General features: G+C 37.1%; 1 protein-coding gene across 9 annotated transcripts in view; it reads left to right on the top strand.

Moving 5' to 3' along the window:
- Window positions 1-14,290, top strand: part of BLTP1 (bridge-like lipid transfer protein family member 1) — a 235,966-nt gene that overhangs the window by 90,288 nt on the left and 131,388 nt on the right. For all 9 annotated transcript variants that reach the window (XM_077140145.1, XM_077140153.1, XM_077140154.1 and 6 more), the window contains exons 24-28: window positions 1,301-1,420; window positions 1,949-2,229; window positions 5,917-6,167; window positions 9,245-9,503; window positions 11,477-12,314. In XM_077140145.1, coding sequence (XP_076996260.1) covers window positions 1,301-1,420; window positions 1,949-2,229; window positions 5,917-6,167; window positions 9,245-9,503; window positions 11,477-12,314 — 1,749 coding nt within the window. The remainder of the gene's footprint in view (window positions 1-1,300; window positions 1,421-1,948; window positions 2,230-5,916; window positions 6,168-9,244; window positions 9,504-11,476; window positions 12,315-14,290) is intronic.

The raw sequence follows: 14,290 nt of genomic DNA, 5'->3' as shown, positions 1-14,290 counted from the left end.
GAAATTTTTAGCAAAAAATCCTGAAATATACGCTTATTTAGTGACAATGGATGTGGTAGTTAGAGTTAGTTGTCAGCTTGGCCAGGTGAAGGTGCCTAGTTCTGTTGCTGTGGACATGAGCCAATGATATGTGAACCTCATCTGTTGCTATTATATCTACAGTTAGCTAGGAGACGTGCCTGCTGCAATGAATGATGTTTCATTTAATTGGCTGGTGCTTAAATGAGAGACTCAATGTAGCACAGCCCAAGCAGCTCAGCACACCTCATCTCAGCACTTGCATCTCAGCCCAGGCCTTTGCAGATGCAGAAAGAAATCACCCCAGGGAGAGTTGTTGGAACCCAGAGGCCTGGAGAGAAGACCAGCAGAGACCACCCTGTGCCTTCCCACATTCGAAAGAACCTCAGATGAAAGTTAGCTGCCTTTCCTCTGAAGAACTAATGAAATAAATCCCCTTTTATTAAAAGCCAATCCGTCTCTGGTGTGTGGCATTCCGGCAGCTAGCTACTAGAACAATAGGGAAACAGCTCTAACTGGTGATACATTTTTTTTTTTGTTACCAATGCATTGCTGGGCCCCAGGCAGTTGGTTGCTTATCAATAATTCACACATACCTTTAGGTGCCTCCCTTCCCTTATATTTTTTAAATCAACTTTATTGGGGCATAACTTAATACAATAAATGTACCCTTTTTGTAAATGTACTGTTTGAGTTTTTACAAATACTGTATATACGTCTGTAACCGTCACCGTGAGTGAAGATTTAGAACATTTCTATTACTTTTGAAAATTCCTGTGTCCTTTTGTAGTGAGTCCCCTACTCCAGGCAACCATTTAATCTGTTTTTTTTTTCCACTTCATATTATATTGTTTAGATGTATTTTTGCATGGAGAAAATGTATGAATATAGAGCATTGACTTTAAAGTCCTATACAACTTTTCTAAAGCTGTGACATTGTTATTTACTACCTGAAGTATTTTCTTTTTACGGTTTCAGTGGCAAATTATGTACTTATTCTATTAAGTATCCCTGCTGCTTGCCCCTTTTGAATTAAAGTAGTTACATGGTTACTTGTGACTAGTTTTCTAATTGCTAGTGATATTATTTGCTATTATAAAAATATGCAATTTTTTTGTGAATAAAATTTATGTGAATAAAATTTTGTAAATTTTTGTAAATAAAATCTACATACAACCAGGATTTTGGTTTTTTTTGTTTGTGTGCTTATTTAAATAAGGAGACTTAAGTATCTAAAAAATGGGTCACAATTAATTAAATTTACACTCCTTTATCATTTTAGTTGAGCTGTATTCCTGGGCCTTGTCCAACTTCAGATGATTTGAAATACACTATGACTCGTTTGGCAGTAGATGGAGCTGATATTTATATTGTGGAGCATGGCTGTGCTACAAATATAAAGGTAAACATTTGTCTTTTTTTGACTACTGTAGTTCTTTCTCCTTTTTATTAAATCAAAACTCTGTTTCTTGAAATATACACATATTTATAGTTTGCCATCTGAGAATACCACAGCAGTTTAGGAGATAGCTTAAAATTTTTTACCTATCCATATTGTCTTCCATTAATATTTTTTTTCAGGCATACTTTTTTTGACCACCTTTTTACTCGAACTAAAATGTTATAACATTGCTTTATGGCAGGAATATAAACCATAAACTTTTCCTTTTATCCTCTTATTTCTTATTGAATGTTTAATTATTCTGTTACGTTTATCTTTTGTTTCCCCCATTTTCACTTTTTATTTTAACTTATCCTTTCCACTTGTTTTCTTTCCTTTTAGTTTCCTGTTCTTTTTCTTTTCCCTGTTTTTTCCTTTCTCTGCGTGCCATCCTCTTTGAAATGGACCATTTATTCTGTAGTTTATTCTAAGCTGTTTATAAAAATACAGAACTTACAGTTTTGTTTCAATTACTTCATTCAATTTTAGATGGGTGCAATTCGGGTTGCAAACTGTAATCTTCACAATCAGTCGGTTGGGGAAGGAATAAGTGCTGCAATTCAAGATTTTCAAGTGAGACAGTACATTGAGCAATTAAATAATTGCAGAGTTGGACTTCAGCCTGCAGCGCTGCGGAGGGCCTATTGGCTTGAAGCTGGGTCTGCCAATTTAGGGCTTATTACTGTTGATATTGCATTAGCAGCTGATCATCATTCTAAACATGAAGCACAAAGATATTTCCTAGAAACTCATGATGCCAGAACTAAGAGGTAAGTGAAAAATTTGAAAATGGCAATAGTGTCTGGTTAAGATGAAAAATACTAGGTGATTTTAGAGGAAACTGTACTGGTAGGAATGGAATGAGAACATTTGAAGTAAAGGTCTAGTAGGATTGTGCTGCTGCACCTCAATGGAACGTGTAAGGACCTGATATTTAAATAAATGCTTTGTTTATCTCCTCTCTGGTAGTGGTATGGTTGCTGCATTTCTAAGCTCAAGTGCACTCTGTAAAACTCCCCCGTTTGTGAGCCTTCAAAACTGTAGGAAGACGTAGAGAACATAGACCTTTTCCACTGGTCCTTAAGAAGTGATTTTGTCTGCCTTTAAAAGTTGCCAGACAGAGTTCTCACCTGGCATACTGGAGACCCAGGTTCGATTCCTGGTGCCTGCCATATTAAAAAAAAAAGAAAAAGTTTCCAGAGCTTCTTCCTGAGTCACTTCCTTTTAAAAGGATTGTAATGACTTTTCCATCACTACCTCTCATTATAAGGTTAATACATGCTTATTCTAAAAATGCAAGAAACTATCAAGAAAAAAGGGGAAATGATTATTATACCCCTACCACAGTTTTTGTCATATTAATTTCCAGTATTTTAATGTTTTTCTTATTCTTGAGATATCCTGTATTTACATTTTTTAGTTCTGCATGTTTGCATTGAACTCATATCCTAAATATCTGCCTACATGATTAAGAATTTTATAAAGAACTCTTTAAACAGTGATAATACTCCACCAAAAAGATACACCTTGCTTTACTTAATGATTGTTCTTATATTAAATATTTAAATTATTTCTAAATTTGTCATTATAAACAATAGTAAGAGGAACATCTTTGTGCACATAATGTCATTTTCCACACTTTCTGATTACTTAGTTTCCTAGAGGGGTAGAAATTAAGAATTTTGAAATGTATTTCCTGATTACTTCTCAGAAAGATTATTTCAGTTATTATTCCCAATGACTTTTTAGATGGATCCCTGTCTCACTGAACCTTTGCTGTCCTCTAAGTGTTTTTATTGTAGCTGGTGTCTCTGTTTTATTTTGCATTTATTTCTGAGATTGTCATTTTTTTCATGTATTTATTAGCTGTTTTGATTTTATCACATTTGTTGATTGTTTATTCTAGTTTGCTAGCTGCTAGAATGCAACACAGCAGAGACAGATTGGCTTTTAATAAAAGGGGATTTATTTCGTTAGTTCTTCAGAGGAAAGGCAGCTAATTTTCAACTGAAGTTCTTTTCGTATGTGGGAAGGCTCGGGGTGATCTCTGCTGGCCTTCTCTCCAGGCCTCTGGGTTCCAACATCTTTCCTCAGGGTAATTCCTTTCTGCATCTGCAAAGTCCTGGGCTGAGCTGCAAGTGCTGAGATGAGGTATGCTGAGCTGCTTGGGCTGTGCTATGTTGAGCTCTCTCATTTAAGCACCAGCCAATTAAGTCAAACATCATTCATTGCAGCAGGCACGCCTCCTAGCCGACTGCAGACGTAATGAGCAACAGATGAGGTTCACATACCATTGACTCATGCCCACAGCAACAGAACTAGGCACCTTCACCTGGCCAAGTTGACACCTGAACCTAACTACCACATTTATGTTCTGTGTGCATACGTCTATTGCACTCTTCATATTCTCATCAATTTTTAAGAGCTCTTTGTAAATTATCCATTTTGTGATTCCTGTAAATAATATTTTTTAATTTGCTTAATTTTTTGACTTTTTAATTCTTATGTACAGGATTTAATTTTTATGATCAAATGACTTTTAGAAAATGCTTCTTTTGCTAGAAATCAGATGGTGCCTGTTTTCCATTTTTTTCTTTTTTTTCCTTCACATAAAGCAATAATCAGTCTTGCTTGTATATGTGTGAATGTAGGTAAACTTTTTCTACAAATATCTACAGAGGAAAAAAATTACACCTAGTCCATTTTTATTTCTCCACAAAATATTTCATAAAATTTTCATATATGAAAATATTTGTTTTCATACATTTCTTTTTCCAAAAGAACTTTAGAACTGTTCTTCGGGTTGGAAGAAATTTTGTTGAGATTTTTGATTGAGTTTACATCAGTCATCTATATTAATTTAAGAAGATTAGACAGTGTATAAATCTGAGTGTGAAAGCTCCAGTGAATGTTGTTTAAAAAAAACTTGGGTTTCTTTGTTGGTTATTGCTCAGGAAGCTAGTTAGCATGAACAAAAATCCACTGTCTGCTTAGCTTAGGTGGTGAAGCAAAATGTTAGTGAATCTAAAGAAGCTGGTTCCGGATGACTCAGGTTGCTTCATGTGAATCGTTTAGGTTGGTTTCATTGCTTTGATTTGTCAATAATTATGAAGACTCTGGATTTCATCCTACTTACAAACTAACCAGTTAGCCTGCCACAGGTTAGTAGACACTGGCTGAGGATGCAAGGCTTGTGGACCAGGGATAGGGGACTTGATTTATTGCTCCCAGCAAAAGTTTCATATGCATTTATTTTAGTTCCCCATGCCTCTTAAGTATGGCTGGATGAACTACAGGATGCCTAGTTAAGTTTGAATTTCAGATAAACAGGCAGTAATGTTTAAATATTAGTATGTCCCAGATATTGCATAGGACAACGTTAATTCTATTTGTATTTTTATTTGCTAAATCTGGGAAACCTGTCCCTAAATCCCATGGGGGTGATGCGAGGGGCTAGTAATGAATGTGAGCACACACAGCCGGTGGCTTTACAGGAGAAGAGCACTGAGCTTAAGGAATCTAACAGTTTTATAGTAAGTGGAAGTCTGCTGTTTTCTGGCGTGGAACATTACCTTGTCCCTTCAGGTTGCTTGCTGTAAACACAACCTGAGGAGAGCCCTCTTTAGACAGTGGTCAGTGCCTTGCCTACCCAGTCAGAACATGCTGGCATGCCTAGGGCCCGCGGTGGACTGCCACTGCCTTCAGAGCAAATCACGCATCTTCAGCAGGGCACCTTTGTGCATAGCTCAGGAGTTTGAGGGGAAATGTATATTCTTTCCTGATATTATTGGAAAAGCACTGCCCCCCGCCCCACACCATTCGTTTCATTAGATTTGTTTCCCAAAGTGTAGTCCCCAGACACTAGCATTGGCATCTCCTGGGGATTGTTAGAAATTTACATGATCAGGCCCTTCCCAGGCCTATTTACAGTTTTCTCTAAAATATAAAATAGTACATTATTTTGGTTTCATTGATAAATAATATCTTATTTGCCCCATATTTATAATATTTTGGTATATTAAGTTTGCCATTGAAATCTGCCCTGGGATGCTAAAGGTAGTGAGTTATCTATTAAACATAATTATACAAATAGTTTTGTTTATTTTGTAAATGAATATTTTCAAATTTTAGTACTTTTGAGACTATTTACTACTTTTTAAAATTGGGTATAAATATATGATTTTTATGTTTGCTTCTTTTAACTCTTTGTTTTGCATTTTATGTATACTATATCTTTAATATTATTGTTCCTGCTTATTTCTGTCTCACTTATTCTGGTGAGACTTATTTTTTAAGAAAGTCCAAGTGATTAAAATATAGAAATAAACCTTTGCTTTTGTGTTAACTTTGTCTTGGACAAATATTAACCACCAGCTTATATTTAACTCATCTGCCAAAAAATCTTCCATTTCTTAATGAGTTTTTGTTGTTTTTTGTTTGTTTTGGGTTCTGTTCAGATTGTGGTTTTTATGGCCAGACGATGCCCTGAAGAATAAGAGGTGTAGGAATAAGTGTGGCTGTCTTGGTGGCTGCAGATTCTTTGGTGGCACAGTGACAGGTCTAGATTTCTTCAAACTTGAAGAGTTGACGCCTTCCAGTAGCTCTGCATTTTCAAGTACGAGTGCAGAGTCTGATATGTATTATGGACAGTCCCTGCTACAGCCTGGAGAATGGATTATTACTAAGGAAATTCCCAAAATTATAGATGGTAAGAAAATGTGTTGTCACGTGTGCTACTCTTTTATAACCTTCTTCCCTGCACCGTTCTGAGAGAAGTTCATTGTAACTTTGTTCAACTCAGTTAATTTTTTAAGCATCTTATGGATGGGATTCAATGTAATCCACCCTTGTTTTGCAGGTGACTTAACCAAAGCCAGATAAAACCAGTGAGTTCCTTAGTTCCACGAGGCAAAATAGGCCTAGTATTCAGATCTTGTATCGTGACATGGTTGATTTTCCTAGCCAAGACTATTCTAAATATTTCCTAATGTATCATTATTTTCCTATAACCTAGCTTCTACATATACTTAGAAATAGCTGTTCTTTAAGGTAAGAGTTGATTTATTAATTGACTTTTGCAGGCAGACTTATCAATAGTATTTATACTTCTATACCCCGTTACCAACTTCTTTTACCATCGTTCTTTTCATTGTAATTGAAATTGAACATGTCACAACATAAATCTGGTCCTCCCTTAAAACCTCTAAGATAACTTTGTAAATACATTAGCTTGATATAAGCAGTGAATGGAAGCTTTAAATGTGTTTGATTTAGGTTTGTGTAGTGGCGTTCCTCTAAAGATTTGAAAAACAGGTTTTCCGTTAGGTTCTTAGTTTTTTGTTCCTACAATTAAGGGTATTATTTACTGCTTAAGTTGCCATGCTGTAAAGAAATGAAATATAGAAAAGTCTTGATAATTCATAGTCTTCTTTGATCAGTTTGAAAACGTTAACTTTGCCTTCTGTTGGTAGGAAAAGAAAGATAGAAGAGAAATAGTTTTAGCTTTAAGAGTTAATCAGATTGAGTTTCCATATATAAAGAACTCTTAGAGAAAAAAACTAGACTGCATTTGTCTAGTTCCCATTTGAATGATTTTTTCAACGATGAATGTGTTATTTTAAGGATATTTTGTGAGAATAGCAGCAGATTGTCTTAAATAATTAATTAGCAAATACCAACATTTTTGCATTTAAATAAGAATGATAAAATTTAATTTAGCTGCCTTCTTATATATTTTCTCACATTTGAATAATGTTGAGTTTTAAAGGCTTTCACAGACATTTTCTCATTTAAACCACACAGCCACTATGTGAGGTAGATAGTAACCCTGTTGTATAGGAGGAGACAGAGTCTCATTACTGAGAGTGCTTTGCACAAACTCATCAGCCAAGGAGGGCCAAGCAGAAACTGAGAATCAGGCCATCACAGCTACTTTGGTATTCTTTCTGCTGTTCTATGGCTGGCACTGATTTTAAAGACTTTGCTTGATTTTCTGGTCTGCAATTCAAAATTTAACCATTGTAAACTCAAGAGAGAAAATTTATAGGAGATTTGCACATAATGGAAAAGATATGGAGATTGGTGGGGGAATAGTAAATTCCCCTTCTAACACTAAGGAGAGTAAAGCTCATTATAATTCTTATAATGTAGAATAAGGAGTGTCTATACCTCCTGATGATTCTCTCAGCAGTGAATTGTAATTGCTAAATTGTCTTAAGTTTCTTGTCCAGGAAGGATCAGAATTAACCCCCGTGTATCTGCCCTTCTGACTGTCAAGTCTGCTGGTAGTGAGGTATAGATGTGTGCAGTGTCAGAGTCAGGGAAGGCATATTGGTAGAACGAGCATCTCCTTGGAAAGTCAGTGAGCACTAATTCCTATCACTTAAAAATGTAGAAAACCCATTTTACTTTTGACTTTTGCTGTTCTAATTCTTATTTTTGTGGTAATAAAGGCAAATAATATTACTTATATTGTAGGTCCTTAAGTCTTCTTACCTCTTAAATCAAGAACTACGTTCTGTTCAGGGAGATGTTTTCTCCTGATGGCAGGTTCCCTTGTGCTCTTGCTTGGATAACACAGATGTCTGGGGGTGGGAATGGGGGGAGTTGGTCAGAGGTTATTTTTTTGGATCTACGTAGCTATAGAACACCTCTTTTATTTATCCCACCCCCCGATTTATGTAACACATCACAATGTTCCTGTAAAACTCTGAAACAGTGTATCTTCAATCTGGCTATACAATATTTGTTTAAAAACAAAAAACCCAGAATGCTTTCTGTGTGTCAGGCATTGCTCTAGATGCTGGAAATACATCAGTGAATGAAAACTGGCACAATCCCTACATCATTGAACTTACATTTGTGTGTGGTGGTGGTGGTAGAATTCAATAAGCAAATAAAAAATATATGTAATTCTTGGATAATTAGAAAAGGTTGCAACCTCCACTCCCAAATATTCTGATTCAGTGGGTCATGTTTTTTTGTTTGTTTTGTTTTTTAGAGCACAGACAGTTGTTTTGAATGTAAACGGATTTGAGAACTACTGTTCTTTAAAATCCATGCCTTGTTTGCCTCCTATTGTGATACCTTGAGGAGGACAGTATTGCTTACACAGTTACAAACAGGAATGGTTTACTAGAATGCAGTCATGAGGAAAACACAGATAAATGAAAATGAAGAACATTCTTTAAAATAAGGGTGGGGGAAGATGCTGTATTCTTAAAAAAATATGTAATAAAAGATGAAATAAGTCTTAGGAAATGTTTAGAAGATAGGACAACTAAATATAGTCATATATAATCCTAGATTGGATCCTGTACTGAAGGGAGCAAAAGTGCTTTAAAGGACATTAATAGGTCAGTTGGGAAAATTAGAAAGCGCACAGTAGATTCAAGTATTGCATCAGTATTAAATTTGTTAAAGTTGATGACTGTTCAGTGGTTATGTGTTACTCCTAGGGTAAAAAAGACTACAGTGTCTAGAGCTTACTCTCAGATGTTTCAGAAAGTATTGTGTATATTATATTATAAAAAGGGTTAAATGAGGCAGAATTTTAATGGGTAAATATACTATTCTTGAAAATTTTCTAAGTGTTGAAAATTTTCAAATGAAAGGTTAAGAAAAAAAAGAATGAAAAAAATTCACTATCCATAGACTCTGGATCCACACCTATGTGTGAAGTTAGATACTTGTACTTAAAAAAAGATTAAAAACTAAGTTGTCCTATTTTTTATAACTTGCTTTTGATATTTTTATGTTCATTTTGAATCTTTTTTTTTTCCCCAGGTAATGTGAATGGCATGAAAAGGAAAGAATGGGAAGGCAAGTCAGTGGGAATAGAAGTCGAGAGAAAAGCTCAGCACCTCAGCCTTCAGGTGCCCCTGCGATCGCACAGCTCCTCCTCCTCTTCGGAGGAGAACAGCAGCTGTAGTGCTGCGCAGCCTTTGTTGGCAGGAGAGAAGGAAAGTCCTTCTTCTATTGCTGATGACCATCTGGTTCAGAAAGAGTTCCTGCATGGTGCAAAAAGAGATGATGGCCAAGCAAGGTTAGTGTTCTGTCACTTTTAGAACCTGATCATGATAGAGTTATAGTTGTTTAAAATTATGGCAAGGACAACTTCTTTCCTTAACCACTCTTCCACACTAGAAATTTTTTTTCTCTACCTGAAATATTTTTTAAGTAATATTTATTTGTTGTTTATTTGCCAATTATAAAAGCAATACATATATGTTTATTCCAATATTTGGGGAAATACAGAAAAGTATTATGAAAATAAATATTTCTTGTCTTCCCACCACTCAGTGTGAACAATATAACATTCAGTCATTTTATTTCCAGTGCAGTGGATACTTTTTGGCTCTCTTTGTCTAAAACCTTGAAACACTCTTTCTTCTTGGCTTGATAACCCATTTCCAATTTCCTTTGCACCTTTTTGGCTTTTCCTTCTCAGTGTCTATTGCCACGTCCTCCATGTTTTTCTCCCTTGTCATCTTTCTCTCCCTCCTATAGCCAGGCATTTGTTAAATGTTGTTATCCCTCAAGTCTCTGTTCTGCTCTGTTCTGTTCTGTCCCTTTTTTTCACTCAGTCCGTGCTACTTTTTTAGGCAGTCTCAGTGAATGGCTTAATTATGATATGCATCCAACATATTTTTTTATAATTTATTTTATTTCATTTTTTTAATACCAAAAAACACCAAACACAAACATTCCTATTTTGATCATTCTGTTCTACGTATATAATCAGTAATTCACAATATCATCACATAGTTGCATATTCATCATCATGATCATTTCTTAGAACATTTGCATCTATTCAGAAAAAGAAATAAAGAAAACAGAAAAAAATTCACACATACCATACCCCCACCCCTCCCGCTCACTGATCACCAGCATTACAATCTAAATTTATTTTAACATTTGTTCCCCCTATTATTCATCTTTATTCCGTATGTTTTACTCGTCTGTTAATGAGGTAGATAAAAGGAGCATCAGACACAAGGTTTTCACAATTGCACAGTCACATTGTGAAAGCTATAACATTATACATCATCTTCAAGAAACATGGCTACTGGAACACAGCTCCACATTTTCAGACAGTTCCCTGCGGCCTCTCCATTTCGTCTTGAATAACAAGGTGATGTCTGCTTAATGCGTAAGAATAACCTCCAGGATAACCTCTCGACTGTTTGGAATCTCTCAGCTATTGACGCTATCTCATTTCTCTCTTCCCCCTTTTGGCCGAGAAGGTTTTCTCAGTTCCTTGATGCTGAGTCTCAGCTCATTCTAGGGTTTTTCTCAGTCCCTTGATGCTGAGTCTCAGCTCATTCTAGGATTTCTGTCCCACGTTGCCAGGAAGGTCCACACCCCTGGGAGTCATGTCCCACGCAGAGAGGGGGAGGGTGGTGAGTTTGCTTGTTGTGTATCCAACATATTTTAAATGTTAAACTCTAGCCGAGGCCCTTTAAGCCCGGTTTTTCTCCATTATCCCCCTATCTTCTTTGTTTTTCCACTTGAATTTTTCCTGGAGACCTCAAATTCAGCGTACAAAAGTGACCTGTCATTCTCAATTTGTTCTCCCTCAGGAAATGGCACTACTACATCAGTTGCTAAATATTGGGGTTAGAAATATTGGGGTTATTCATGACTACTCCTCTTTCATTCATTCTTATTTCATCCATGGCCCTTGGTATATTTTGTTCGGCAAGCTTTAACGCTATGAAATGAAACCTTATAAACGTGTTTGTTCCATGGATTGTGGATATATGATTATTTTCTGGATTTCTTTAAATTTATTGTGTTGTGAGCTGCCTCAAATTCTTTTGGTACTATATGGGATAATGAGCACATTGTGCCCTTTGCTTACTTTATATGAATATCATTTTGTGAAATTTTAGATTTTGCTTTATTTGGACAATAAGTGATTAGAATTACTAAAAAGACTTTATAGGTTCTTCTGTTTATGCTTAGAGTAAATTGTATGATTACAGAAGAGCGTGATTGTTTTATTTGCTGTTTTAGTGTCCCTACAGAAATTTCAGGAAATAGCCCAGTGTCTCCTAGTGCACAAGATAAGTCAGCAGGCCAGTCTCCTCTCAGATCGCCCTTGAAGCGTCAAGCATCTGTATGTTCCACTCGACTTGGAAGTACTAAGAGCCTAACTGCTGCTTTTTATGGGGACAAGCAGCCTGTTACAGTTGGAGTCCAGTTCAGTAGTGATGTCTCTCGAAGTGATGAGAATGTACTAGACTCACCAAAGCAGAGAAGAAGTTTTGGTTCATTCCCATACACACCATCAGCAGACTCGAATTCATTTCATCAGTATCGATCCATGGATTCCAGCATGTCAATGGCCGATAGTGAAGCCTACTTTTCTGCAGCCGAAGAATTTGAGCCCATTAGCAGTGATGAAGGCCCTGGAACTTATCCAGGTAGGAAAAAGAAGAAAAAGCAGATGCAGCAGATTGACTACAGTAGGGGCTCCATTTATCACAGTGTGGAAGGACCACTTACTGGCCACGGAGAAAGCAGTCAGGATCCTCGAACTCTGCCGTTCAAAACTCATCCTTCCCAGGCTTCGTTTGTTTCTGCATTAGGTGGAGAAGATGACCCTGTAGAACATCTGTATATTGTGGAAGGCGAGAAAACAGTAGAGAGTGAACAGATTACTTCTCAGCAACCTGTGATGTGTTGTTATCAGACTTACCTTACTCAGTTCCAGGTGATTAATTGGTCAGTTAAGCACCCAGCCAACAAAAGAACCTCTAAGTCCTCATTGCATCGTCCCCTCGATCTGGACACACCCACCAGTGAGGAAAGTTCATCGTCATTGGAACAGCTTTCTGTTCCAACTTTTAAGGTATAAAGCAAATTATTAATTTCCACGGGTATAATTATTTAGAAAAGTAGATTTTTAAGAAGTTGTTTTCAAAATTGCCCTCATTTTACTTACCTTTCTGTGAGGTAGTAATTCTGAAGTCATGGCTTCATTCATGTGTTACAGTACGTCTTGGGGTTATTGATGAGTATTATAAATTTAAGCATATCATACTGAAGAATAGTTTAAAACTTGTCACTTTAATAATCTGATTAACATATAATCTGTTTTGACATTTTACTCCAAGATTAGGATCAAGTCTTCTCTCTGAATTCATATTTTCTGCATCTTAAAATACATTTTTGTGATTGTTTTTCATAGTTATTCTTTCTATTATGCCGTAGCCATGTACATGGGAATCCAGTTCCACTCGCCATTTGAAATCTTATAATTTAGCATTAGTGTGGTTATTGTCTGTTACATATTGTGTAAATGACTTTTTAGAAAACCTGAAAATATAAAATGTGTCAAAATAAATTTCGTGATAATAGCCAATATGAAAACTCTATAAAATAATGAATTATAAGAAAAATTTTTTAGGATGAAGACCAAAATTAGGCATATAAAATCTTACGGAAGGGCAGGCCACACTGGCTCAGCAGGCAGAGTTCTCACCTGCCGTGCCAGAGACCTGAGTTTGATTCCTGATGTCTGCCCATGTAAGGGAAAAAAAACTTATGGAAGTGATTAACAATATTCAGGAATATTATATGGTATCTACATATATACACGCATATTTAAGGTGTCTCAATTTCGTTTATTCAGTTGTTCATTTTTCAGAGATATGTAATAGACAATTGTGTGCAGATGTGTAGTAGTGAGGGAGCAGGCATGGAGTGCAGAGTCTTAAAGGGAGATATATAATAGACAGTTGTGTGCAGATGTGCAGTAGTGAGGGAACAGGCATGGAGTGCAGAGTCTTAAAGGGAGATATATAATAGATAATTGTGTGCAGATGTGCAGTAGTGAGGGAGCAGGCATGGAGTGCAGAGTCTTAAAGGGAGCTATATAATAGACAATTGTGTGCAGGTGTGCAGTAGTGAGGGAACAGGCATGGAATATAGAGTCTTAAAGGGAGATATATAATAGACAATTGTGTGCAGGTGTGCAGTAGTGAGGGCGCAGGCATGGAGTGCAGAGTCTTAAAGGGAGATATATAATAGACAATTGTGTGCAGGTGTGCAGTAGTGAGGGAGCAGGCATGGAGTGCAGAGTCTTAAAGGGAGATATATAATAGACAGTTGTGTGCAGGTGTGCAGTAGTGAGGGAACAGGCATGAGTGCAGAGTCTTAAAGGGAGATATATAATAGACAATTGTGTGCAGGTGTGCAGTAGTGAGGGAGCAGGCATGGAGTGCAGAGTCTTAAAGGGAGATATATAATAGACAATTGTGTGCAGGTGTGCAGTAGTGAGGGAGCAGGCATGGAGTACAGAGTCTTAAAGGGAGATATATAGTAGACAGTTGTGTGCAGATGTGCAGTAGTGAGGGAGCAGGCATGGAGTGCAGAGTCTTAAAGGGAGATATATAATAGACAATTGTGTGCAGGTGTGCAGTAGTGAGGGAGCAGGCATGGAGTGCAGAGTCTTAAAGGGAAGAGGACGACATTAATAGATAGATACGTGTATGCGTACAGATTAGTAAGAGTCTTCAGAAGGTACTCAGAGGCTGCTGGGCTAGAGAATAACAGGGCTGGGGCTGGTAGACTGTATTGGCATACGAGGTGTCTCTGAGCAGGTAGTATGTAAGCTGAAACTTGAAAGAAGGGATGGAATGGACGATGGGAGTTGCTGGGGGCACTGTGTTACAGACAGAGCCTGTACTCGCCCCAAAGTGGGAGCGAGGCCAGGGGGCCTGCAGCGCAGCCAGCGCGTGGGGAGAACTGCTCATGATGAGGCTGGAGAGACCTGCACATGGGCCAGGTCACTCAGGACCTCGAGGCCATTGGACCAGGAGCTTG

This window comes from Tamandua tetradactyla, chromosome 22 (assembly GCF_023851605.1).
Source record: "Tamandua tetradactyla isolate mTamTet1 chromosome 22, mTamTet1.pri, whole genome shotgun sequence".
Classification (NCBI taxonomy): Eukaryota; Metazoa; Chordata; class Mammalia; order Pilosa; family Myrmecophagidae; genus Tamandua; species Tamandua tetradactyla.
Note: the sequence above shows the minus strand (reverse complement) of the source record. Positions and strands in the feature narration are given on the sequence as shown.